General features: G+C 43.0%; 1 protein-coding gene across 4 annotated transcripts; it reads left to right on the forward strand.

Moving 5' to 3' along the window:
• The first annotated feature begins 2,518 nt into the window (after positions 1–2,518).
• On the forward strand, positions 2,519–22,154 carry MKRN1 (makorin ring finger protein 1). Of its 4 annotated transcripts, XR_010027530.1 has the most exons (10): positions 2,542–2,629; positions 9,626–9,754; positions 14,216–14,442; positions 17,083–17,223; positions 18,991–19,217; positions 19,701–19,915; positions 20,610–20,720; positions 21,166–21,304; positions 21,424–21,584; positions 21,715–21,843. XR_010027530.1 is itself a non-coding variant. In XM_063154129.1 (9 exons), exons 2-9 carry the CDS (start codon positions 9,633–9,635, stop codon positions 21,925–21,927), a joined length of 1,395 nt encoding a protein of 464 aa, XP_063010199.1. In that variant the 5' UTR covers positions 2,520–2,629; positions 9,626–9,632; the 3' UTR covers positions 21,928–22,154. The 4 variants fall into 4 exon arrangements, 3 of the variants coding, with proteins under 3 accessions (XP_063010200.1, XP_063010201.1, XP_063010199.1); XM_063154129.1 differs by lacking the exon at positions 21,424–21,584 and having other exon boundaries at positions 2,520–2,629; positions 21,715–22,154; XM_063154130.1 differs by lacking the exons at positions 17,083–17,223; positions 21,424–21,584 and having other exon boundaries at positions 2,519–2,629; positions 21,715–22,154.
• The last annotated feature ends 1,668 nt before the right edge of the window (positions 22,155–23,822 follow it).

A 23,822-nucleotide genomic window follows, 5' to 3' on the forward strand; every position in this document is an offset into this window, starting at 1 on the left:
CTGCTCCCAGCAGGCTTCTGCAGGGTGAAATACAGCTGACAACAGCAAGGATGGGGTTTGGAAGGAGCCAGCAGGGGACTGGCAGGAGAGAAAGCCCTGGAGAGGAGCTGGAGACAGGTTTGTGTGAGTGTGGGGCGGTGTTTAACTCACTCCCTGCCTGCTGCAGTGGTAGCTGCCTTTCCAGTCCTGTCTGCCTGCCCCTGACACAGAGCTTGCTGCTGCTGCTGCTTCCCCCTCTGGGCCTCAGAAGCAGAAGTTAATATTAAACAGGTTCCTGAGTAAAAGGGAGCAGCTGGGAACAAAGAAATCGCCATGGCAAATTCCTACTGCCCACTGGGAGCTGGGCCCTACGGCCACCCTGGCATTTTCCTTTCTGAGTGATTCCTAGAGTTTACATCTCCCCTGGAACCTTTCCTCTCCCAGGGGTGTCACTGCTGGAGGCATTCAGGAAATGGGAAACTCCACATCACTTTTGTCACTCTGTCATGTCCACCATGGGACAGTATTTTCCTTTCCTTGTGTACCTGATTTCCAAGAGTCTATTTACAGTTGTTAGGCTGGGATTTGCTCGTTGGTGTTTATCTGTTTTTGAAGCTTGTTTCTAGGCTGCCAATATCCAGGAGACCTCCTAGGGACATGCAGAATCATCCAAAACACATTTAACCATTCACTTATTTTACCTTAGTGAGAATTGTGGTGCCTGGAACTGTCTTGTCAGGGCAACACTCTAACCAATATGAAAGTTTGACAAAGTCACTCTTTAGTGACTTAACCTCTTTAACTGCCTTGACATCCTTCTGCTTTCATCAGCAGATTTTCATGATCATTCTAATGGATCCAAAATAACTTCCCAGATTATCTTAATGGCTTTAAAGTATTTGAATTTTTTTTTCTAACATGAAGTATTTTTTTCCTCCAGCTGTTTTTAACAGAATGCAAGACTGAACATACACATTTGGTGCCATTTTTGAACTTTTATTTCAGGGCTGAACATTGCATGAGAAATGCTCTGTGATGGAATCAGGTGCAGTAAATAAGTTTCTTCTTTTAGATACTAAAAGGTATTCCCAATTCTCATGGGACAGTTTTCCTTTGAACATCCAGGCTTTCTTATAACAGGGATTTGTTGAGCTGACTTTATGAGCTATTTGGCATTGATCACTGTGCTGATAATATCAGGAGGCAGTCTACTGCATAGAGAGCCTGGATCGAGGTCTTTATTTGGGTGCTCCTTGTCCTGGATGCAGGTTGGTCTTCTACAATCATTCAAAGAAGTTATTCATTCCAAGACTGTTGGAGTTTATAGTTCATTCCAAGAACTAGCCTTTTTTTGTGTTCTATGCGTACCTGTACCTTGTTTTGAAGCTTGTTAAAATTGATATGTATATTTCGCCTCCTTTTAATTCAGAGCTCTGTTTACCCAGGTCTGGACTCTGCATATTCCAGAAAATGCCAGCAAGCATTCCCATTGCCCCATTCCTTAGGTAGTTCAAGGGCACTGAAGTCATTGTTCCAAGGAAACCTGAGGACAGATGTTCCTCTTTTCTCCTGTGCCCTTCCTAAAGTCCAGCATCTGAGGGGACTGTCCTGGTGCCTATGTTTAGAGCACAGGCTTCATTTCAGTATTTTCTGGAGTGACTAATGGCCTGGATACATTTGATTTATTAATACATTTTCAAAGAGAGAGGCAAAATATCAGGAACACTGCAGTGACAGGGTTCTTCTGTCACCTTGTCCCTGCGCCCCAGCTTGTCACAATCTTTTGGGAATGCTTTTAGTACTTTGCTTACGGTTCTTGGCAGCAGGAAGCCAAGGGCACCATGTGGGTCGGGCAAACAGCAGTTTCACAATCAGGATTTATTACGGAACCACAGAACAGCTCGGGTTGGTGGGACCATCCTCCGGCCCAAGCTCCCCGCGCAGGCAGGGCCGTCCCAGGGCACACAGCACCGCGTCCAGAGGGTTCTGGAACATCCGCACTGAGGGACGCGCTACAGCGCAAGGACGCGGTGCTTCTTACCCCGTTAGCGCAGCACCGGCTGGCTCAGGGCCAACTTTTGGGCTGGGCCTTTGCGGCGCCACCGTCCCGTTCTGCTCCCGCCCCCCGCCGGCGCCACGTCGCCGTTCCGTGTCGTTCCCTCCTGGAAAAGGCCCTTTCCCGCCGCCGGCCGATCCCGGCGGGCCGAGCCGGGCCCCACGCCCCAACGCGGGGCCGCGCCGGGCGCGCTCCCGTTGGCGCCACGGGGGCGCGCTCGGGCCGCGCGCTCCGTGCGACCGCGCGAGGGCAGCACCGGCGCGGCCCCGCCCCCGGCGCGTTCGCGCGCGCCCGTCCCGCTCGGCCAACGAGAGCCGCCGCTGGCCCGGGGGGGCGGAGCCGCGGCCGCGCCCCGCCCCGCGCAGCCGGAAGGATCCGCTCCCGGAAGTTCCGGCGCTGCCGCCGCTTTGCGGGATAAACAGTAATGGCGGAGGCGGTGGCGGCGCTGGAGACAACGGCGGGCGCGGCGGCCGCTGCCCTGGGGTCACCCACGGCGGCCGCGGGAGCGGCGGCCGTCGCCTTCGACTTCGCGGCCGTGCCGCCGCCATCCGCGGGGCCTGGGGGAGGCGGTTGGACCAAGCAGGTCACCTGCAGGTACGCGCCGTCCGCGGCGGGTGGGGAGGGGGAGGGAAGCGGGCGGGCGCGGCCGCCCTTCCTCGTCCTTCTTTTCCTTTCCCTTCCCTTCTCCCCGCAGGGCCCCCCCCCTTGTCCCGGGGCCTTCTCCCTCACCGCCGCCGCCCCCCCCCCCCTCGCCCCTCCCCCCACGGTCACGTACGCGCCGCGCGCGCCCGCCCGTGGCGCGCGCCGGCCCCGCCCCGCGCGCGTCCCCGCGGGTGGCGAACGGCCCCGGCCCCGGGCGGGACCGGCCCCGGGCGGGGCTACCGGCGGAGGTGGCGCGGCCGCGGCGGCAGCCGGGCCCGCCGGTGGGGGCGGTGCGGCCCGCGGCCTTTCTGCAGCCGCGGCCTCGTGCGAGGGTGTTCCCTGCGGCCGAGCGCCTGCGGCCGCCGCGCCGGGAGCGCTCCCGCCGCCGCACCGGGAGCCGCGGGCCGCTCGTCATTGTGCGGGAACCGGCCCGCGGTGCGCGGCGCGAAGGGCGCCGTGCGAAAGGAAGTCCTGCAGGCGCGTTCCGCAAAGCGCGACAAGGCAGGAAACGCGACGTAATTTAAATTGTTGTGCGTTTCAATCGAAATTCAAAATTGGCGATTAACTGGTGATTGATATAGCGAAAGCTAATTATTAAAGCGGAGAGCAGGAATGGGTCGTGCCATGTTGCTGAATGTGCGAAGTGGCCCTGCCTGTGTCACACAGAGGTTCTGTGTGCTGCGTCATTTCCTATCCGTGCTTTCCTTTAAACTATATTTCTGATAAATCTCCTCTCCGGGGTTATGCAAGCCGTACTGCGTGTTTTAAAGCTTGCCAGATGGACTATTTTTAAACCTACCGTGCTGGTCGGTTGGCAGGCAGTAAGGAATTTAAAACAGTTTTGTGAACGTAGACATATATTAGTTACTGTAAAGGCAAATTATAATCCAGGAGCGTTCTTCTAATTTTTTAAAATTTATTTGTTTAATAAATTAAATTACACTTAACGTGTTTGTGGACAAATAAGTTGTAAGTCTCTGGGAAGCAAAAAGGAGCATCGCTTGTTTAGGACAGAAGAGGCTCTAGATCTGCATTGAGTTCTTTTGTATCTCTGCTGCTTGCCTTTCCCCCGTTTGTTTCACGGGCAGATTGCAGCAGCAGCGTGAGGAGCCGCCGCTCTCGCAGGGAGCTCGCTGGCTGTGTCCGTCTGTCCGGCGTGCCCCGCGGTGTTCGGCGCATCCCTGCTCGCTGGTGCTCCCCATCGGTTCTGGCCATGCCCCGCTCTCTGTTTCCCTTCGCGAAGCTCCGTCCAGCGGCGCTCCCGGGGGTGCCGCGGGCACGGCGTTGTGCTGCGAATTCCCCCCGGTTAATGTTTGATGGGGAAATGACCGGGAACCGTGCTTAGCTCAGCTCTGAGTGAGACACAAGGTCAGTGCTCCCTCCGTTTGGGTTTGCCTCGTAATTTCTGAAGATCGAAAGGCTCAATTAGGCAAATTGGATTCATGAGGCAGCAATGGAATAGGTATAGATGCAGGATCGATTTATTGAAGACAGCCGCTGCCATAGTACAGAGGCAGTCAAGTTCATCAGTGTCCTGCAGTGCAGAGAGTCGAGGGAATATATTTATTTGCAAACACTCAGGCTGAGTGAGAAGCTAAAGCTGCTCTTTTGTAATGGTTAATGTGCTTTAATTTGAGATTAAACAATGGGATCTTGGCCTTGGATCTAATGAACGTCTCCATTCTTTGTTCTCTCTGCCTAATCCTGCTAGTTATCCCATTGCTTGCTTTATTAATTTTTATGGGGCCATTCAAGCTGAGGAAGAATAGCTTTAATCAGGCTTTAAAGTGAAATTAGCAATTCTGACTTGCCCTTCTAGGAACCTGTGATAAAAATTTTGGATTTCTATGCTTGGTTTCGATAGGATATATTCGTATTTAGGAAGATATGTTTCTTACTATTAAATTTTAGTTTACCTTTATAAATGAGCTGGAGGATTTAACAGTGAGATGAAGAAGTTAAATTTCAAAATGCAGGTTTTTAGTGTGGGAGGTAGAGCAGTTTCTGTTTGAGTAACACTGCACAATTTTTTTGTTCACGGGCATTTTTAGTTGAATCATCATAGGGGTAATGGTAAATGCTGCCTGACAAACTTTAGGGAGACAGTCCCTTCAGTATAAGGAGCTAGCACATGATGGCTGGTGCAGAAATATTGCTGTTTGAGGGAAACTGGAAGGCTTAAAACTGGTACCATAAGTTCTTGCTGTTCCTTTGAATATCTGATATTATAAATAGGTTGGTTAATGAGTTTTAATATACCAATGTGATATCCTTGGGATGGATGATTAATATCTCAGAGTGAGAGACACAATGACTAAGAAGAAGGACTTTGGTTTCTCCTACACATCCAGTTTTGCTGATGTTACCCTTCTGTTTTTCTTGCAGCTGAAGTTTAGAAGTCTCAGGGTGAAATATAGGAAATTATGTTCCCTAAGAGACGACAAGAAAGGTTGTTGGTTGGATTTTTTTTACTTCTGTGGTTTAGCAGTTTTCAAGGCTTGTCTTTTGTAAAAATTTATCATATTTTCAGCTGGATTAAACAAGGGGAACAAAGCTAATTCAGAACTTGTTTGTATTATGAACCTTTTCTTATTAATATGTTTGAAATAAAAAAGAAAGTTGTCCTTACCGAGTTCCTCAGTCCTTCTGGTTGAGATGGCTACATGGTTCTATTGAGCAGTGCTACAGCCAATCTTGTTTTTCCAAAGGCTTGACACTGTTTGTTCCGAGCTTGTGTTTCCCAGATGTCACACGACATTAAAAGTCATCAAGTTGATGTAAACAAATTGCATTTCACTTGTTTGCTTTAGACCGGAGTGCAAATAAAACCCATAGCAACTAAGTGCTGTACTTTGAGAGCTGTCTCTTTGCTGTTCTTCCTGAAAACCTGGATGAGGTAATTTTTTCTGTTTATGTGAAGAGAGTGCATCAGAAAAGTCAGGCCTCCTTAATTCTGTGCAGCACCAGGGATGAGGTGCAGGGCACAAACCTCCTGACAGCCTGCCTGGATTGCCCATTCATGGCTGCTCTGGTCTGCATCCCTGGAACTGCTGAAGGAGGTTTTGGAGAACGGACAATCAGCTAAATGCTGTGAAGATCAACTTTTTTTTTCCCATTTTACTAACTCCAGGAGAATTTCATTGGCAAGTAATGTGGCTGAACACCCAGGAGCTGTGCTGGAGCAGCGTGCTTAGCTTCTCTCCTGCTGCTTTCCTCCCAGGAGTTCTCAGTCTCTGTGTGGCACCTGAGGAGGCCAATGCCTGCAGATGGATGTTATCCTGAGCTTCCCCATCTGCCACTCGTGGCAGTGTTTGGGTTTTGAAGGAGGTTTGCTGTTGGCTGTAACACTCTAATTTAGCTGAACCAGTAGGCTGATAAAACAAATTAGCATTACCTGAAAGCAGAAACCTGAAGTAAAGAACAGAATACATCTGAATAAGGAAACACATTGCAAGCTTCCAAAGCTTCCAAGAAGGAAGAATTTGGAATAGGACTTTGCCTATTGAGAAATAGGAATATTGCCTGTTGAGAAATACCCCTGAAAATCAGGATATGCACTTTTGATCAAGACATTCATAACTAGACAGGTGTTGAACCTTTTTCAGTGATAAAATGCCAGTGCAGGCAGTTATTAATTTTGTCTAGTTGTTCCATGTGTTAGTGTTACTCATGTTTTCTGCAATCATGCAGTGAACTGAACTGGGGAAATGATCTGGGCTTGGACCCTGATGAGTTCTCTAGTCTGGCTCCCCAAGCAGCTTAACCAAATTACACTTGTATATTTGAATTGGAAGGACAGAGAGCACTGCCACAATAAGTGCTTTTTTGGATGACAGCATCACAGGGGCTCAGAGAAAATCCAATTATCTGCTTGTCTTGATCTAGTTTTATCTTTTCAGATGAAATTACATGTGTTCTCTGACTACTTGACCAAATGCAAATTTCAGATGTCCTTCTACATGTCTGTGTGTAAGGCATATAACTCATATATTTCTCAGTTTTAAGGATGCTTTATTCCTATAACCAGAATGAAGAGGCTGGTATTGCTGTTGAGTAGGGTTAAATTGAATACTCTGTGTAAGTAAAGATACTCTCCAAAATAAATTTCATTATCTTACCCCAAAAATAATGCACTCTGTTTTGTTTTGTTTTTGTTTTTGTTTTTGTTTTTTTTTTTTTTTGACTTGGCTAAAGTGTTTTAGCCAAACACTGCAATTTTAAGTGTAAAGTGATACATTCTTTGTGATTGTAAAGTAAAAATCTTACCTCTTGGTGAGGGGGAGGGCTGTGGAAGAAGTTGGGGTGTAATCCTAAGAGAAATACATTTTTCCCCTTCCACTCCAGCCTGCTTGTTCAAATAATGCTGAGTTTGCTGCATAGGATGGAAGGCCTTTAAGAGTGATGTGTGAATTAGAGCCTGGAGTGTTTAATGTTTATTTTGTGCCCTTTATAGCCTGCCATTTCAATATAATAATTTGTGGCAACTTTCAGAATTGCATAGAATCTGCATTTTCAGAGGATTTTCTGATGTAAATTGGGAAGGAAGGAAAGGAGTTTGGAACTTCATTTTTCCCTATCACACAGTGGGAAAATCTAATTGTGGGGCTTATTAGAAATCTTGTTGGCCAAATAGTTTCTATCAGATGTCCTCACTTCAGGCAGGAGCCTTTCTGTCAGTCCCTTATTTCAGCAGCAGTGGTGTCCCAGCACATGGCTGGCTCAAGGAGCAGAGTGGCTGGGCAGTGATGTGATCCACATTAAAAATAACCATGGGGGCAGCAGAAGGAATGCCAGGCTCCATTGCAGCCGTTTCCTGCTCTGTGCCAGCCTGTGGCTGTGACGCTGCTGCCCCAGCACTTGGGGGAAGCGATGCTGAGTGGAAATGAGCAAAGGGTGGAGGTAACACTTTGTTAAAGAGCAAACCTTAAGCAATCTGAAGTCTTTTTTACCCTTTCAGTGTGACTCCCATTTCTTAAAAGCAATCAAGCCAGAAATTCCAGTTAGATTCTAGTTCCATGACCTCATGGGTGGTTAGGTTTGGTTTTGGTTTTGTTTGGGGGACTTTTTTTGTTTGTTTGGGGAAGAGGGGAGATTAAGTATGGGTGTTTCAATGGTTGGGTGTTGGTTTTTTCCTTTTGACATGGGTCTTCGTAGGTGTTTAATGCTGTTGGGTGGGTGAGTGGGACTTTTAGGGGGGTTTGTGTGGTTTTTTTTGAGAGATTGCTGATTGTATATTTGCAGGGATGGGCCTTGTTCTGTTTTTGCAACACCCTGTTCCTGCTGTTTGTGCCTCCACCTGACCCTGCAGAACCTCATCTGCTTGTTTTTTATGTAGGATCACATTTCTTACCTGGTTAATTTGTCTACAGAGTACAGACAGGGGATTTGGAGTGTGAATTGCAGCAAGTGTCAGCTTGAGTTCTGTTAAGCTAGTTGAGATTTTTTTTTTTCTTATGTTGAATACACCACTGGTATTGCATATGGAGGGTTATCAGCTCTCTAAACACTCAACCTCAGGTTTTAATATTTCCCTAAAAATGGATTGCAGATGTAGCTCTACTTATATCATTTAGTGCATTGTTCACTGGCTTTATCTGACTTCTGAAAAATGCAGTAGACTAAATAGCTGTGTAGAAGTGCATGCAGTTCAGCATCTTATCACCTTTCCTGGCCAGGAATATCTGCTTGAATGTCCTGTTCTGTGAAGAGCTGTCCTAATCTTAGTTGTGGCTGCTGAAAGATGATCCCTGTCTCTTGTGCTGGCTGTGAGGCTGCACTCAGCTGCTCCGAGGGCCTGGTTCTGCTGGCTCTGCAAAGTGCTGGAAGTGTGCCACAGGAGGAGGGCAGGACTGCCCCATGCAGCAGCATTGTCTGCATATTGTCTGCTTCTCAGCCTTCCCTCAGGTGGTGTTTTGTATGAGACCTAAATCCTCACAAATTTTCTTGTTTACTAGCTCTTCCTATTTCCAGTGAGTTCAGAGTCTGCAGCTTGTTAGCTGGAGGCAGCGTGGCTTCTTTCTAAACTGAAGTGTTGGTAAACATTTATGGATTCCGTTTTCACCCAGGGTTTTTTTCATTTTTTTCCTTTCTTTCTTTGCTAATACTTCTATGTGGATTGGGAAAGGTGTACTTGAACTTGTCAGTTGTAGTTTTGAACATACTGTATCTGAACAGTTACGGTGGATTGAATTTCTAGAGGCTTGTTCTTCTAGGTTAAAATTGAAAAATTCTTGAAAACCACTCTACAGTTCTCTTGAATAACTGAATTGAAGATACTGAATTAAACTTGTGGTACTTGACATGCTAAAATTGATCAAGCTGTCCTCAAAAGCATTGAAACTGTCCCAAGTTTTTCAAGACAAGCAGCACAATATTGAAGCATAGTGCTTTGATTTATTTGGCTCCTATCACAGGAACTAATGTGTGTGTTTTGTCAGATGTAATTATCCATCACAAACATGTTTTTCATTCTTGGAGAGGAAATCACATTTGATTGAATTATTTATGAATCCAGAATAGATTTAAAACCTTGGGTGATTTAGGGTGTGTCTGGATTTGAGTCCTGTATCCATTGTTGGGTTTCAGTAAGGTTTTTGCTTGTGTCAGGACACAGGGCTACAAAGTAAACCTTAGTGCCAATATATTTGGTCCAAGACTCTTTCCTCTTAGTGTCACAGCCCAGGATAACTTTGCTTTTACAGATTTGTGTATTTTCCCCAGGCTTTTGTAAGAGCAAGTCTCTAAATGTGCAGCACAGTTCACTAGAGTAGCTGAGGCTTCATCTTTCCTCAAATGTTCTTATTTTTATGGTTATACTGGGGCAGGGTCCCATGAGTCTTTGGTGCTGTTGTTAATACAGCATACCTTGATTTATAGAACAGTAAGATCATCCAAATATTTTTGCAGCTTCAGTGCTTCTCCCTAACTGACCATTATCTTCTCTTGCAGATACTTCATGCATGGAGTCTGCAAGGAAGGAGACAACTGCCGCTACTCCCACGACCTCTCCACCAGTCAGTCTGCCATGGTGTGCAGGTATTACCAGCGAGGCTGCTGTGCTTATGGAGATCATTGCAGGTAAAGAGATGCCCTGCCATCCTGCAGCAAGCTGTGCACTCTGAATCCCTGAGTGCAGAGCTCAGGGGAAGACAGTACATCTTAGTGCTTTTCTTTTCTGTTGCACTTTAGGTATTTTTAAAAAATAGCTTTTCACTGATTCTCTTGTCTTGCTAAATACTATGCTATGCAGAAAAATGAGCAAAGGCAAGGTGGTAACTGGTTTTCATAAAAGTGATAGCTGTCAGTACAGGGAGTTTTCTTATATTTTATTAATAACATGAGTAGATTAATTGAAATCTGAGATTACATTCAGACTAGCTGAGTGGATGAAAATGAGTTACACTATGTAAGTGATCACAAAAGCCTGAATAGGTAAGAATTTATTTTCTTTATGTTGTTTCTTGAGGAATCGGTACCCTGACACTGGAGCTACCATTTTAGGAAAGTAACTGGAGTTTGTCATATAAGTTGCCTGTACAAAATTGCTTTATGAAAACATACTATGAATTGATCCATACCCCTGAAATTACAATAAAAAAAAAAGTGTGGAGAAGAAAGCCAGATAGTTTCTTAGTAGAGCAAAGCTTTAAAAGGGCTTAGGAATGTTTCCTAATTTATTTTATTAAAACTTACCAGAAGTTTTAACATTGTGTCTTATTGCAGCTGTAATTAGTGATTAAACGTTTGCATCATTATTTTATATGGTAGCTCATAGTTAGCTTGCTTTCATGTTTCATGAAGGGTTACCATATGTGAGAAAGGTAACAAACAATGCCTCTTTGTAGTCTTCTGTCTGCCAGTGTTGTTTTTTTTAATTGTGTAGATCAGTGGTCTTCCAACGTTGGATCATGCACCCCATCAGTTCAATATTTTTGAGCTCCCACCAACATATACATATATTTATAATTTATATGTGTGTGTCTACAGCTACTACTGTACTAATGTTACGTACATTATAAAACATATGAATTTTAAATTTTAAATTTAATTTTGAAAGAATTTTAAAGATTTTTAAAATTCTTTTAATTTTTTTAATTGAAAAGAATTTTTTAAAAGTGTATTAAAGGTGAAATGAAAAATACTTAATAAATATTTTATAAACAGTCCAAAGCAATTTTTACTGTCACTAAGAGCCTGATTAGTAAAAATATTTTTTTACTGACAATAATATTGATTTATTGGGATTTTTTATTGTTTAAAATCTCAGTGTAGCATTTTGTGATACAGTTATTTGAAGGCCTCATTCAACGTTCAGTTTATTTCAGTCCTTGGTTTTAATGGCGGTTGTAGCTGAAAAAGATCTTTCACAAAGATATGCAGATCCAAAAGGAAGTGTATTGTTGGCTGCCTGTACTAATGTGTGACAAATTTAGCTGGTAAGTTTCCACCTTGCCTGATGTCAGTCAGCTCTTAGTGCAGATTCACTGGAAGGAGTTGCATTTTTATATTTTTAGCAAATGGGTCCAACATACACTGGAATTCTGATTTTGCAAGATTTTTAAATATGTTAGAGAAATCACTTTCCAAGTTTTTTAAGTGAACAAGATATGAAAGGTTTTTGTTGAGAAAAAGATTTTTTGTAATTGACACACTTTGATTGTTTTTGGCAGTATAATAACACAATGGTGGAAACACTTCATTTTCAAAGTGTTGTCTCCATACCACAAATTTCCTTCAAAAAGCACTTATCTGTTTGTAGAATGACTTTATCTTGGAGAGACAGTTGGAATCTGGTTGGGTTTGGCTGGTTTGGGTTTGTTGTTTTGGTTTTGGGTTTTTTTTTAATATCTGCTCAGCAGCATACAGCTGGCAGTGACTTGTCATCACAGAAAAGGGCAGCAAATTTGCAGCACTTGTCTTTGTGAAATAAACATGCATACCTCATCCGTGACAATTTTTAAGTGCTTTGCCATGAGATAATCAGCAAACATCTGTGTGCTACAGAAGATTTTCATGGTAGCTCTCTACCTCTTAGCTGCAGTAAACATTTGACTGTTTAAAGTCTATATTGATGACATTTTCTAGTGTCACTTGGCTGCTTCTGGATCCATCTTTGCTACAGTGTTTTGCCTGTGAGTGATGCAGTGATGGATTTCTGGTGGGGTGCTTTCCCTGTAGCCTTACCCTGCAATCTCTTACTGTGGTCAGGGCAGCTGCTGCTTCAGTGGTTTTACTTGCACAGTTTTTTCATAAAGCATTGTTTTTATTAAAGTAGTTGTATACTACTGAGAAGATATCTCCTCCAGTGAATCTTTTTGTCTTTGTTAAAGAAGTAATTTGTTGAGAATGTTTCTCTACTGGTGCATCTTTGGTGTCTCACAAAAAGTAGTTCATATTGAAACAGAATCTAGCAAGTATCATGAGATGTGAAAAACATCTGTACTTTTCCTTCTGCCATACAGCAAACTTCCCACTCTGCACAATTTATTCTACTGCTTGTTTCTTCAAACTCTAGCAGTGTTTTCTGTGTTTCCCAACAGTATTTGCTGACAAAAGAATGCATTTTACTTTGTAACCATATTGTTTTCCGTGAGTTATTTCAGTCATTTTTACCGCAGCGGGAAGAAAAAGTAGTCCAGTGGCATATGGCTTTTTGTCTTTCATTGTTATGTAACAAGCCTCAAAAGAGATTTCTAAACCCTTTGTGTGAAGTTCTGCAAAGTAGTGGATTGAGTAGCACATGACTTGAAACATCTTGGAAAAAAATGTGGAGGTTTGCCTTTATGTTCCAGATGTTGTGATTTTCAATGCCTTGCTAATTGAGATGGCTCCATCCTTTCAGTAGCTGATATCTCAAGGTGCAGCATACAGTGAGGGCACGGTTCTTTATTAATAAACAGTGAATGTAAATCCATATTTCAGATTGCCTTCTTGGTAATCTTGATCTCTTCTGTGGTTCCCTCCCCCTGAGTTCAAGAGCTGATTAGGTTGGCATTGTTTTGCTTTGTAGCGTGGCTGATGAGGAGCTGGTAGCAGGAGTAGAACTGTTAGCTCTGACTTTTTCTTGTTGGCTTTTGCTCACGTTATCAGTGCTCTCACAGCTGCAGGCATCTTTTCAAGCCACTTGTTCACTTTGTCAGGGCTGGTTTAGGTAAACAAGATCAGATAATCTGTTGCTCCATTAAGTGGGCACTAGCAAAGTTCAATATGTCACAATGTGCTGAAGGTGAGCTGACCAGACAAGGGAGTGCCACTGTCAACCCACTGGGTGATGGAGCACCTCCTTCAAGCACCTCACATGTACCACACATGGGCTCTCTGACATATGGGCTGTGAGAACACTGCCATCAATATGTATCTTAATAGTAATAATAGTAATTTATTGTGTTTTTAAGGGGAAAAAACCTCTAAGTTGTAGTATTTTCTTCCCGCACCTCATTGGGTTGCCTTTGGAGGCCACAGATGTAGAGATCTGAAGGCTGGAATTTTAAATTTGTGCTTCATAGGAGTAGGATTTCCAAGCTGACATTTGGTTAGGAGCACCTCTTTAATATGCAAGAATTGTGACACTTCTTTGTTTTCAATCTGACACAAGCTAAGTGAATCACAGTCACTTCAAACTTCTGTATGATCTCAAAAAAGTCCCTCCTGTTGTCTTTGAAATTAGTCAGCAAATATTAAGACTACAACAGTGTATTTGTCATTTGTTTTCCCCATGTAGTCTCCTAGTTGCTGGAAGACAGATTTTTCAGAGAAATGGGGCCTTCCTGTTTATTGTGGATGGTAGGGTGAAAAGGGTTCTGATTATCATTTTCCACAATAAACTGAAAGAGGCATTAAGAATAATTACTCAAATCAGTGTAAAATGTGTATGAGACAAGATACTGAGACACAGGAAAAGAATAATTTCTGTTGGTGGGGAATCTCTGAATCTGTGCCAGCTGAGGCCAGGTTGCCCAAGGCATTGTCCAGCTTTGAATATCTGCAAGCATGAAGATTGTGCACCCATTCTAGTATTTAACTACTCGTAGAGCATTTTTTTTTCCTAATATTCATAACTTTAACTTCCCATTTTGGACTGGTGTCTACTGCCTGTCATCCTATCACTGCACCTCTTAGAAGATCTGGCTGATCTTTCCTGTGGCTTCCTGTGAGGCAGTTGGAGACAGCAGTGTCTGTCCTGAGTCTCCTCCTTATAGAGCTGGATGAACTCATTTTTCTCATTCAGCAATACTGCACATGTGTAATAGGTAACTGACTTGTTTGGGACGTATTTGAAGATTGTTCTGTGTGTAAGAATTGTGCTCTTTTTTGTCCAAAAATCTCAGAGTACCTTGTGTTCTCTTGAGCAATGCTGAGAGATTGCACAAGTGGAAGCATTTCTCCATAGTCATCGGTGATTTTCTCATCTTAGCCATTTCTGGGTCCTCCTTGCAAATAGCATGTTCACATCTTCATTAGTTCATTTTCAGTACATGAGGCTGCTGTCTGGAGGTATTTTTTTGTGGAAAGTTGACATGATGTGTTTTAACTTTTTAGATATGAACATACCAAGCCACTAATACAGGAAGAAGTGACTGATGTTAACCCAGAGGCAGAAATCTATCCATCAGTGTCCTCAGAGTTTGCGTCGCTCCCTGAAACAGTTGAAGAATTTATTACTGAGATAGAAGATGAAAGCACAGATCTGGCAGCAGCAGGAGTAGGGGCTGAAGACTGGGTGAATGCAGTGGAGTTTGTCCCTGGGCAGCCATACTGTGGACGTGGTAAGCTGATCATGGGATAACAGTGAATTTCCATCATGGCTCTACAGATTCTGTGTAGTGCACTTATTTTAATGCATTTGAGTACAGCTATTCATATTTATTGATCCGTTCAAGTCAGCTTGGGTTTTCCAGCAGGAGTAGTCAGACTGACTGTTTCATTCTGAAACCAGGTATATTTCAGGTCAGTCTCTGCATGACTGGCCTTCTCTTGTTCTGTTTCTGAATGACTTGAGAATCTCCTTTGAAGTTTAGTTTGCATATGGGATGGGAGAGGAAATTACTGGTGATAAAATTAATATTGCTGCTCTGGAGAGATAATCTGCTGCCTTTGTGGCTTGGGTTGGTTGATATGGTTTGGGGTGGTTTTGCAGTCTTTCAAAGGTTTTTCAGTGGAGATATGGATTCCTGTGAAAGGAATTGAAGCCTAATGCTTACTTTTGTGAATCCCATGGCCAGAGGCTGAAAATGACTGATTCTAGTTTGCTTTCTGGAACTCAACTTTCAATACTGTGACAGCTCACAAGGAGAATGAGACTGAAGAAACTCATCAAATGGGACTACACTATTTGAGGAGCATACATCTCATCTGTTTTTCCTGCCAAAATATAACAGTCTTCAAATTGAAGTGAAAGTAGGCTGAAGGTGTTCACTTTAACATATTTTTTTAAATATTTGTCTCTCTAAGGCATGAGGAGGCTATGAGTGTTTAAATAAATGTTTGAATTCAAGATGGACATCTTGCATCCAGAAGAATTTGAAGATCTCATGGAGTGCTCAGATTATACTGCTTTGTCTCCATGGTGCTGCTCAGATTTGGAAAGAGAATGACTTTCTCAGTGTTACAGGGTGCTGCTTGGAGCCTCCTGCCAGCCAGTTTGAGGAGAGTGAAGAGGAATGGTCAAGTGACACAAACAGTTTGCTACTGTTGTTGAGAAGTTTGGTTATGGAATTGTGTAATAGATGTGAACTCTGTGAACTTGAGTATATCCCAAAGGATTGAAAACTTGACAGCTATCTGTGAATGTGCCACCTTAGTGTCATAAAAGATAGAGCTTCTGTGCTTGTTGAGACAAAGGATTTTTAAATATATTTTAATCAGAATATAATATTTAGATTGGAAGGACCTCTGGATTTCATCTAGTTTGTTTCCTGCTTAAAGGTTGCTAGGGGCTTTGTTTAGTTGAATCTCTATCCTCAGAGATGTTCAAAGGGCCATAACCTCTGGGTATCCTTTGTGGTGTTTGACTTCTTTCACAAAGAAAGCCTCTTTCCTAGTATGTAATTGGATTTTTCCCTGCCTCAGCTTGCCTTCTGTCTCTTGTCATTTGCACATCTGAGAAGAGTCAGTCTCTTTTCTTGGGAGTCAGCCCCATTAATGACTGGCTGGCCCTCCACTGGAATCAATTAATTGCTGGTTTGAGCAGCCAGAGATCTTTTAAATATACACAGTGCTTATAGAAGAGCTGGTGCTTCTTCCCGAAGTCCAAGTCACTACACTGTTAACTTAGTATTACTAAAGCAATTTTTTTCCTAGATGTACTTTTCATGCAAACTTGTGCAAGATTGAGTTAAATAGCATTCTCTTCTGTGAATCTTGTTGCAAGTCTGTTTTATAGCTTTTGAAACTTGATGTAAACATACTCATCTGTTTCTGTTCTGAACAGTGCTACATGGTGCTAATTCCCACAGTGACTTTAAAAAAACTTCACTTTTCTGAAGCAACTGTCTTTATTAAGCTACAGAAATAAAAATGTGTGCAGTGTGTTCTGTAGTGTATGCCTTAGAGCAGATTATTCTTGTCAAATTGCTGGAAAAAATGTACTGATACTTGGAAACTTCAAAATGAAATTATTTATCAAGGTTCCCTAGAAGCCTGTGTGTTTCAGATTTTCTTGAAAATGATAAAGATTCAAGGCTGGCAGTTTAGCCATGCATAGCTGGGACTATAATGCTCACCTTTTACCATGATTCTCTGATTTAGGACTAAACCTGGTATCTTGAAGATGAGTTCAGGACCTAGCATAGAAAATAGTGATGATTCTTCAGGTACTCGCTTGTTAGTTGCTCAGATGTGCCACATTTCCATGCTTGTTCGGCAGTAATTGAGGAAGAGTAGAAAGGCAGAAATACAAGAAAGAATAAACTGGGTGTCTGTTTCCTGTTACTGAAAGATTAATGTGTTTAATGCTACAAAGTGTGTCCTAAGTGCAAGCAGGTGGTGTGTGGATCAAAGTTAACAAACCTGCTTTTCCACTAGTATGAATTTAACCCTGTTGACTGGGAAATGGGCAATGAGAAGGTGGAGATTGAGTCCACCTACTGGTGAGCAGAGATTTGGAAACAGCAAACAATCACAGAGAAGAAATGCTACTCTGAGGGATGTTGGATTTTTAACTGATGTGGCAGTAAAGTCTTCTGAATTTTTCTAATCGTGGTTTCAAAGAGGAAGTAAAACTGTAGCTGCTACAGTGCAGAACACACAGAAAATATACATGCTGTTCCAGCCTCACAGTAGAGAGTTTCTTCTTAGTATCTAATCTAAACCCACTCTTTTTCAAGTTGAATTTTCGTTTGAAACCATTACTCCTTGTCTTATTACTACATGCCTTTGTAAAAAGTCCCTCTTCATCTTTCTTGTAGGCCCCCTTCAGATCCTGGAAGGCTGCAGTAAGGTCACCCCGGAGCCTTCTCTTCTCCAGGCCGAGCAACCCCAACTCTCTGACCCTTTCCTCATAGGGCAGATGTTCCATCCCTCTAACCATCTTCATAGCCCTCAACTAGGTAAAAAAATCTGGGACAACATGAACTTGAGCAAACACTGACAAATGCAACAGTTGAGGGACTAAAAACTGAATGGTAGTTGTGATTTTTGTTACTTCTTATGGAAGTGGAGACCATGGATTTCAAATGGGAGGGCAAGTGGGATTTCAATAAGTAAGTACATATTTTCATGTTCTGTTAAGCTACTCAGGAGAGAATGTAGAGCCTAGTACATGGTTTCTTGTCACTTTTCTTGGTGCTAGTTCACTAAAACTCATGGGGAAGAAGAACTAATGAACATAACTTTGTTTGGGAATCTCAGACTGAAAATGAACAGGTTGCCAGGTGACTTGTTACTCAGTTACTCATTTGCTTTGAAAAGTATGTTTCTAACAAACAGACTTTTCCAGGATCATTGGGTGACCACTACAGTCTGAGATGGTTCAAGAAGGAGACTTGATCTTATCTTGAGAGCTAATATTTTTCTGCACTAATCTTCAATATTTGCTTATTCCTCAAAACTTAAGTCGCAGGGACAAGCATTTTCTTTTTCCTAAGACTAACAGACTGATACATGCCTGTTATGTCTTTGCTCCATGGGGATGAAAACTGCGAGTGTGCAGCCTCTGATTAATTTTGGGGAGTCTGTCCTTCACTTTAACTGATCCAAGTATGCCTTTAGTAGTTTTTGCTTGCTTCTGCAAATCTAGTGCTTGAACAGCTTCTAAAAGTTATACTTTCTTATAGCATAGATGACTTGCTACTCTGTAACGGCTTCTGGTTATGTAAATGAACTCCAGCTGCTGTTCTTCCTCGTGTTTACTCTGAATATAGTAATGCTTTATGTTTATTACACCTTCAGTTTCTCACTGACTGCTTTTGTCTTCTAATTCAGTCATCATCCTACTTATGTAACAATCTCAGAAGGCTGACTGGTGGTGAGGCAGGCAAGCATGTGTTTGAGGTACAGGGAGGAGTGTTCAGCAGACAGTGGCTAAAAGGGGGAAGAGAAAAGATACAGTTTTCAGTTCAGTTTAAGATTAGGTGAGGGAATTTACTTAGGATTTTGCAAAACTGATAGCCAGCTTAGAATACAGGGATAATAGCTTGAATTTCAGTTTCATGTGTCTGGCTAATTGACCAGATATCTGTTTAGGACAGTTTTTCTGGCAAATATGTAGAATGAAGTTAGTTTGAGAGATGTGGACACCACTTTTCTATCAATCCTAGAGATGCATGGGAGTCCAGAAATGAAAGTTTGTTCAGGCTAAAGAAGAGTGTGCTGATTAGCCTGCACATAAGGAATTGCTGATGTGGTATTGCCATACTAGCATTTTGCTATGCTGGATACATCCTTATTATTTCAGCTGTGTGATTCCTGGGGAAAAAAAATGTTAACTTTAGCTGATGTGAAAATTTTAAGTAAAGTGAAATTGATTCTAAAAGCAGTGAGAGATTTGTAGCCTTATTTAATGGTTGCTGAACCAGAGTCTGTATTAAGCTGCTGATGACTAGTGCAATTTTTTTAGGCGGACTTAGCCTGTAAATGGATCTTCCCTGACCACTGAAACTTAGATAGCTTTAATCTTGTCTGGGTTGAAGGATGAAAAAATTGGTCTTGAAATTAATTGAGTGGGGAAAATAATTTAGTTCAGATTGAGGTGTGTGAACTTGGACTGAAATGAACCTAGGTTGTTTCTATTACTCTGTTTGGGCAACCCTGAGTGTTCTTACTCCCGGTGCTCAGAATCTGAATATGCTGCTTACTGTTCTTAATTCTGTTCCCAGCTGCTCCTTTCTGTGCTGAAGCACCCTTGCAGGAAATGGTGATTGAAGAAGAATACGAGAAGCAGCAGGCAGATGTGGAGATGAAGAAGGAGCTGTGTCCCTACGCTGCATTAGGAGAATGTCGTTATGGAGAGAACTGCGTGTACATCCATGGGGACGTGTGTGATATGTGTGGCCTGCAGGTCTTGCATCCCATTGATGCTGCACAGAGATCTCAGCACATAAAGGTAGGCAAACAACTGTCTGCTGTTTACAGCTGTAAGTTATTGCTTCCTAGCTTCCCTCAATCACTTGTTACTAATTCCCTTTTATTTGAAGGTGTGTGCAGTTCAGGCAGTGAATGAAATTCCGGTTGTAAACTAGACTGTTTCCTGCCAGGGTCATACTCAAGAGCAGCTGGATTTCCTTATCTGTGTCGGGAGAGCAGTCTGCTTAAAGATACTGGAGCTTTGTTCTTTGCCTAGTCAAAGTGGATGGTCTTTTAGATTGCCTTTTCATGTTTAAAAGCAGTGTCTGAAGGAAGGAATTTGAACTCTGAATTGGTTGTTCCCCAGTACTTGAACAAATTTTTTTTTGAGGATGAAGATTTTTTTCAGCTTAATCACACTTCATGCATTATGCAAAACAGCAAACTGAGTTTAAAGACCTGCTTAGACCTCACCAGATGAGCAGTCATCTCTGTAGTTGTTTTCTTTGTGTCTCCTTTTCAGTCTTGCATTGAAGCTCACGAGAAGGACATGGAGCTTTCCTTTGCCGTCCAGCGCAGTAAAGACATGGTGTGCGGGATCTGCATGGAGGTGGTGTATGAGAAAGCCAATCCTAGCGAGCGCCGCTTTGGGATCCTCTCCAACTGCAGCCACACCTACTGTCTCAAGTGCATCCGCAAGTGGAGGAGTGCTAAGCAGTTTGAGAGCAAGATTATAAAGTGAGGCACTTTCCCATTCTGATTGTGCTTTGTTACTGTGGAACAGCTTAGTACCTTGTGACAACTTGCAACAGGCTTCCAGATGCAGACTGCACAGAGGCTGCATTCAGTGCATACTAACTTTTAGTTTAGGAGTGAAATAATTGTTAGGGATAACGTTTACACTCTGATTTGGTTAATACCGGGTTAAGTTTGCAAAACTCAATGGTAGTAAATAACTGTTTATTTAGTAGCATGTTGTCCAATGGTTACTGTTCATGTCTTGGACACCCATGCAGGAATCTGGAAACAGATTAACCAGTTCAGAATGTATGCTGCTTAATTCATTACTGCCTTAGAGCATTATTCAGTTGGCAAAACATTTCTCCATTTAAGGCTGTTCTAAGAAAATACAAAGTTCCAATCAAATAAATATAGGAAAAATACCAAAATAAATTTATTTAATTCTAAAGAAAAAGGAGTCTGTGTGAAGTGTTTTTTCAAGCTTTTCTGAGACAAGCTGACCAGCTGCCATTGCCATTGAGTTCTTGAAGAGAATGTAGGTTCACTTACAAGAGTCTAGATTGAAAAGATTCAACAGCGAGTATATGAGTACAGTACCTCTTTAAACATGGATATATGCCATGGTTTGTTATATAGGAGAGAGAGCGCCCTGTCATGTGGAATTTTGCAGCACAGTCTGTTCGTTTCCCAGGTCCTGCCCAGAATGCCGGATCACGTCCAACTTTGTCATTCCAAGTGAGTACTGGGTGGAGGAGAAGGAAGAGAAGCAGAAACTCATTCAGAAATACAAGGAGGCAATGAGGTATGAGCAATGCAGCCTTTTATCAAATTGAGACTGCAGAGATAAAGGCACACGTGGAGAAGAAGGGTGTTAATGTAAAGTCCCTTTTCACACCTTCTTTCCACCACCACGTGTGAAACATATCTCTGCCTAGCTGCCCACAGATGCATGCACACAGTCCCAAAGCTATTCCTGTGTTCTTTCACCTCAGGCTTCCCCTTCTCTGCACAGAACACTGGTAGTGTAGCTCTAAGGCAGTCCAAGCTCGTGCACTGCACACCTTTGGTGTCCCTCTGCATGCATCAGTCCACACAGAGTGTAATTAATCATTTCTGCATGTAGGTCTTCCACTCACAAAATGCCTTCTGCGCCTGGTACCTGAGATCCTTGTGGACTGCAGGTAGATGCAGTTCTGAAGTCTGATTGGGGTGTGCTGTCAGTAAGGGTTGGATATTTTCCTTTCCAGCAACAAGCCATGCAGGTATTTTGATGAAGGCCGTGGGAGCTGTCCATTTGGAGGGAACTGTTTTTACAAGCATGAATATCCCGATGGCCGCCAAGAGGAGCCGCAAAGACCCAAAGTAGGAACCTCAAGTAGATACCGGGTTAGTGATGATGATCAATTGTCCTTTCAACAGAGAGCACAGGAGGGGTGTGCATTATGTCTTCTGCCTTCAGAAGAGGCTAGGGAAATACTGACTTTTCTTTTTTCCACTTCTGCTAGAGCTCTGTAATGGTGAATTTGAAGGAAGCGGTGCTCTAAAGTTTGTGAATGCTGGAGGCCAAGATGGAAAGACTAAATTTAAAAACTTTCTTACAACATACTGAAGTAAAAATGTTGGGTAGCAGTAATAGGGGTGTGTGTAAGGGTTAATGCTGCTGGAGGTCAGTATCTCCCTGAAAGAAAAATGTGATTTCTTGCATGTCAGAAAGTACCAGGGGCATGCCAGCCTCTGGAAAGGCTCCTGCTTTGTACCACTGGGTCACCTGGGAAATCCTTGTGTTCCGTTTGCAGGCGCAGCGGAGGAATCGGTTCTGGGAGTTCATCGAGGAGCGAGAGAACGGTGACCCCTTTGAAACCGACGAGGATGAGGTGGTGACCTTTGAGCTCGGTGAGATGTTGCTGATGCTGTTGGCAGCCGGAGGGGATGATGAGCTAACGGATTCCGAGGATGAGTGGGACTTATTTCATGATGAGCTGGAAGATTATTATGATTTGGATCTATAGCACCTGTCAGTGGAGTGTGGACTGTTGTCTTGGCTTCAGGCAGTAGCTATTACCTGTGGTGTTGTGGCAGTGCCTGTGTTTCTCTTAGGCAGGCCGATCAATTCCAGGTGCTGTTGTAATAACTTTTACCCAGGGTCTGTCTCTTCCCTTCCCCTCCTTTCCCACCCCAGGAGTGTTGTTTTTCCTCTGTTTCAACAAATAACAATAAATAAATCTTTAAAATGTTAGTTTTTGTAAAAATGAATTTAACTGTCAAACAGTTAGCTTAGGTTTGTTGCTTCATCTGTGTACCCAACAGAGTTCACCCAGTTCCAGGGTTAAAGTGTTTACAGGACTTCCACACTCATTTTGAAGAGCCCAGATACAAAAATGAGCGGTGGCCATGCAGTGGGGATGTTAATTGGCTGATGGCCGTTATTCTGTCTTTGTACCAATATTTCTGATTTCAGGCCAGATACAAATAATTCTTTCTGGAATCAGCTCCGTTCCAGCCCCCTCATGTACATGTCTTCATTTGTGACTTTTGGTCTCTGTTTACTTGCACATTACTATTACTACTGTGTAACCAGAACCAGGTGTGAACGTTCTGGATTTTTACTGTGTTTAGCATGAAAGGAAAATGTCTTTGTGAAAGGAGAACTCTCTATGTGTATATACAGATAAATGTAGAGTTGGACCTCAAGGATGGGGAGACTCTGTGTAAGTTAAAAATAACAAAATCATCTTTCACCCCCTCTTGGTGCATGAAGTCTTGCCTCCAATTGGACATGAATCTGGTCTCAGCCCAGACTGGGAAACGATCCTGATTATCACTTAACTTGATAGATGGCACTCCCTAATACACCAGCTCTCTTTCATGTGTATGATTAGGGTTGTCCAGGAGCAGAAATCCGGTTAGCCAAGGTGGGGTCAGAGGAACACCAGAGAGGACCCTTTAGCTTTATCGCTCTGTAAGTTTTAGAACTTCATGTAAACACTTAAGCCGTGAGCTTTGCTAGAAACTCGCTGTGCCTCCCAGCTGCTTTGAGGTACGTGTGCCTCTCTGCAGCTGGGTTGGGCAGGTTGCCTGGTAAAGCTGTTCAGTTTATGTGAGTTACTGCTTACAAAGGCAGTCGTGCAGTTTCTGGCTGTAATTTGCATTGAGAAATTACTTTGCCACCAAAGCCCCAGCACAGGAATTTTAACCTTGCATTACATTATTGCTGTTTTTTATTGACTTGTGGATGCCCCGTGATCTGTTTTCCTGCTGCTCTTGTCCCCTAGACTGCCTCTCCTTTCACTTTTAAATGGAATGAGAAATTGTTCTGAGGTCTATAACGTATTGTTTTGCAGCTGCCTTTTGTAAGAAGCACTTTTCCCAAATAAAAAAAGTAAAAAAAAAATAAACAAGAAGTCAGTCTGTTCTTTCAAGTTTGAAGGTTCTGGTTTTTGACTTGATTATTTTTTGTGTGTTTCTGTAAATGCAAAGGCATTTCTGTCACTTATTCTTAACTCCTACAGAACTGTACAGAATTCCAGCATTGTTAGAGCCTTTCCAGCAAAGAACCTCTAACGCAAGAGACACATTCCAAACGGACAACTGAGAGAGCTGATGCATTGAAGGAATATCTGGGGTCATTAGTAAGAATGTCTTGCTTTCTGACATGTCTTGCTTTCTCAGAAATCAGTCCTCCACTGTTGTGTTAATTTTATTTGAACTGGACAAAGCCGGCTGCAGGACATAGTCTTATCCACAGTTTCCTATCATAATGCTTTTGGGCAGCAAGTCCAAGCACTGCTACAGGCCACTTCCGGAGGCTCCATGTGCTTGTGTTCAGATAGAAACATTTTTCTGCAGAAATACACAAAGTTGCAAGTAAACTGCTAGAAGCATATTAGGATGCTGGGGACATGAT

This window comes from Melospiza melodia, chromosome 4, assembly GCF_035770615.1.
Source record: "Melospiza melodia melodia isolate bMelMel2 chromosome 4, bMelMel2.pri, whole genome shotgun sequence".
In the NCBI taxonomy this organism is placed as follows: Eukaryota; Metazoa; Chordata; class Aves; order Passeriformes; family Passerellidae; genus Melospiza; species Melospiza melodia.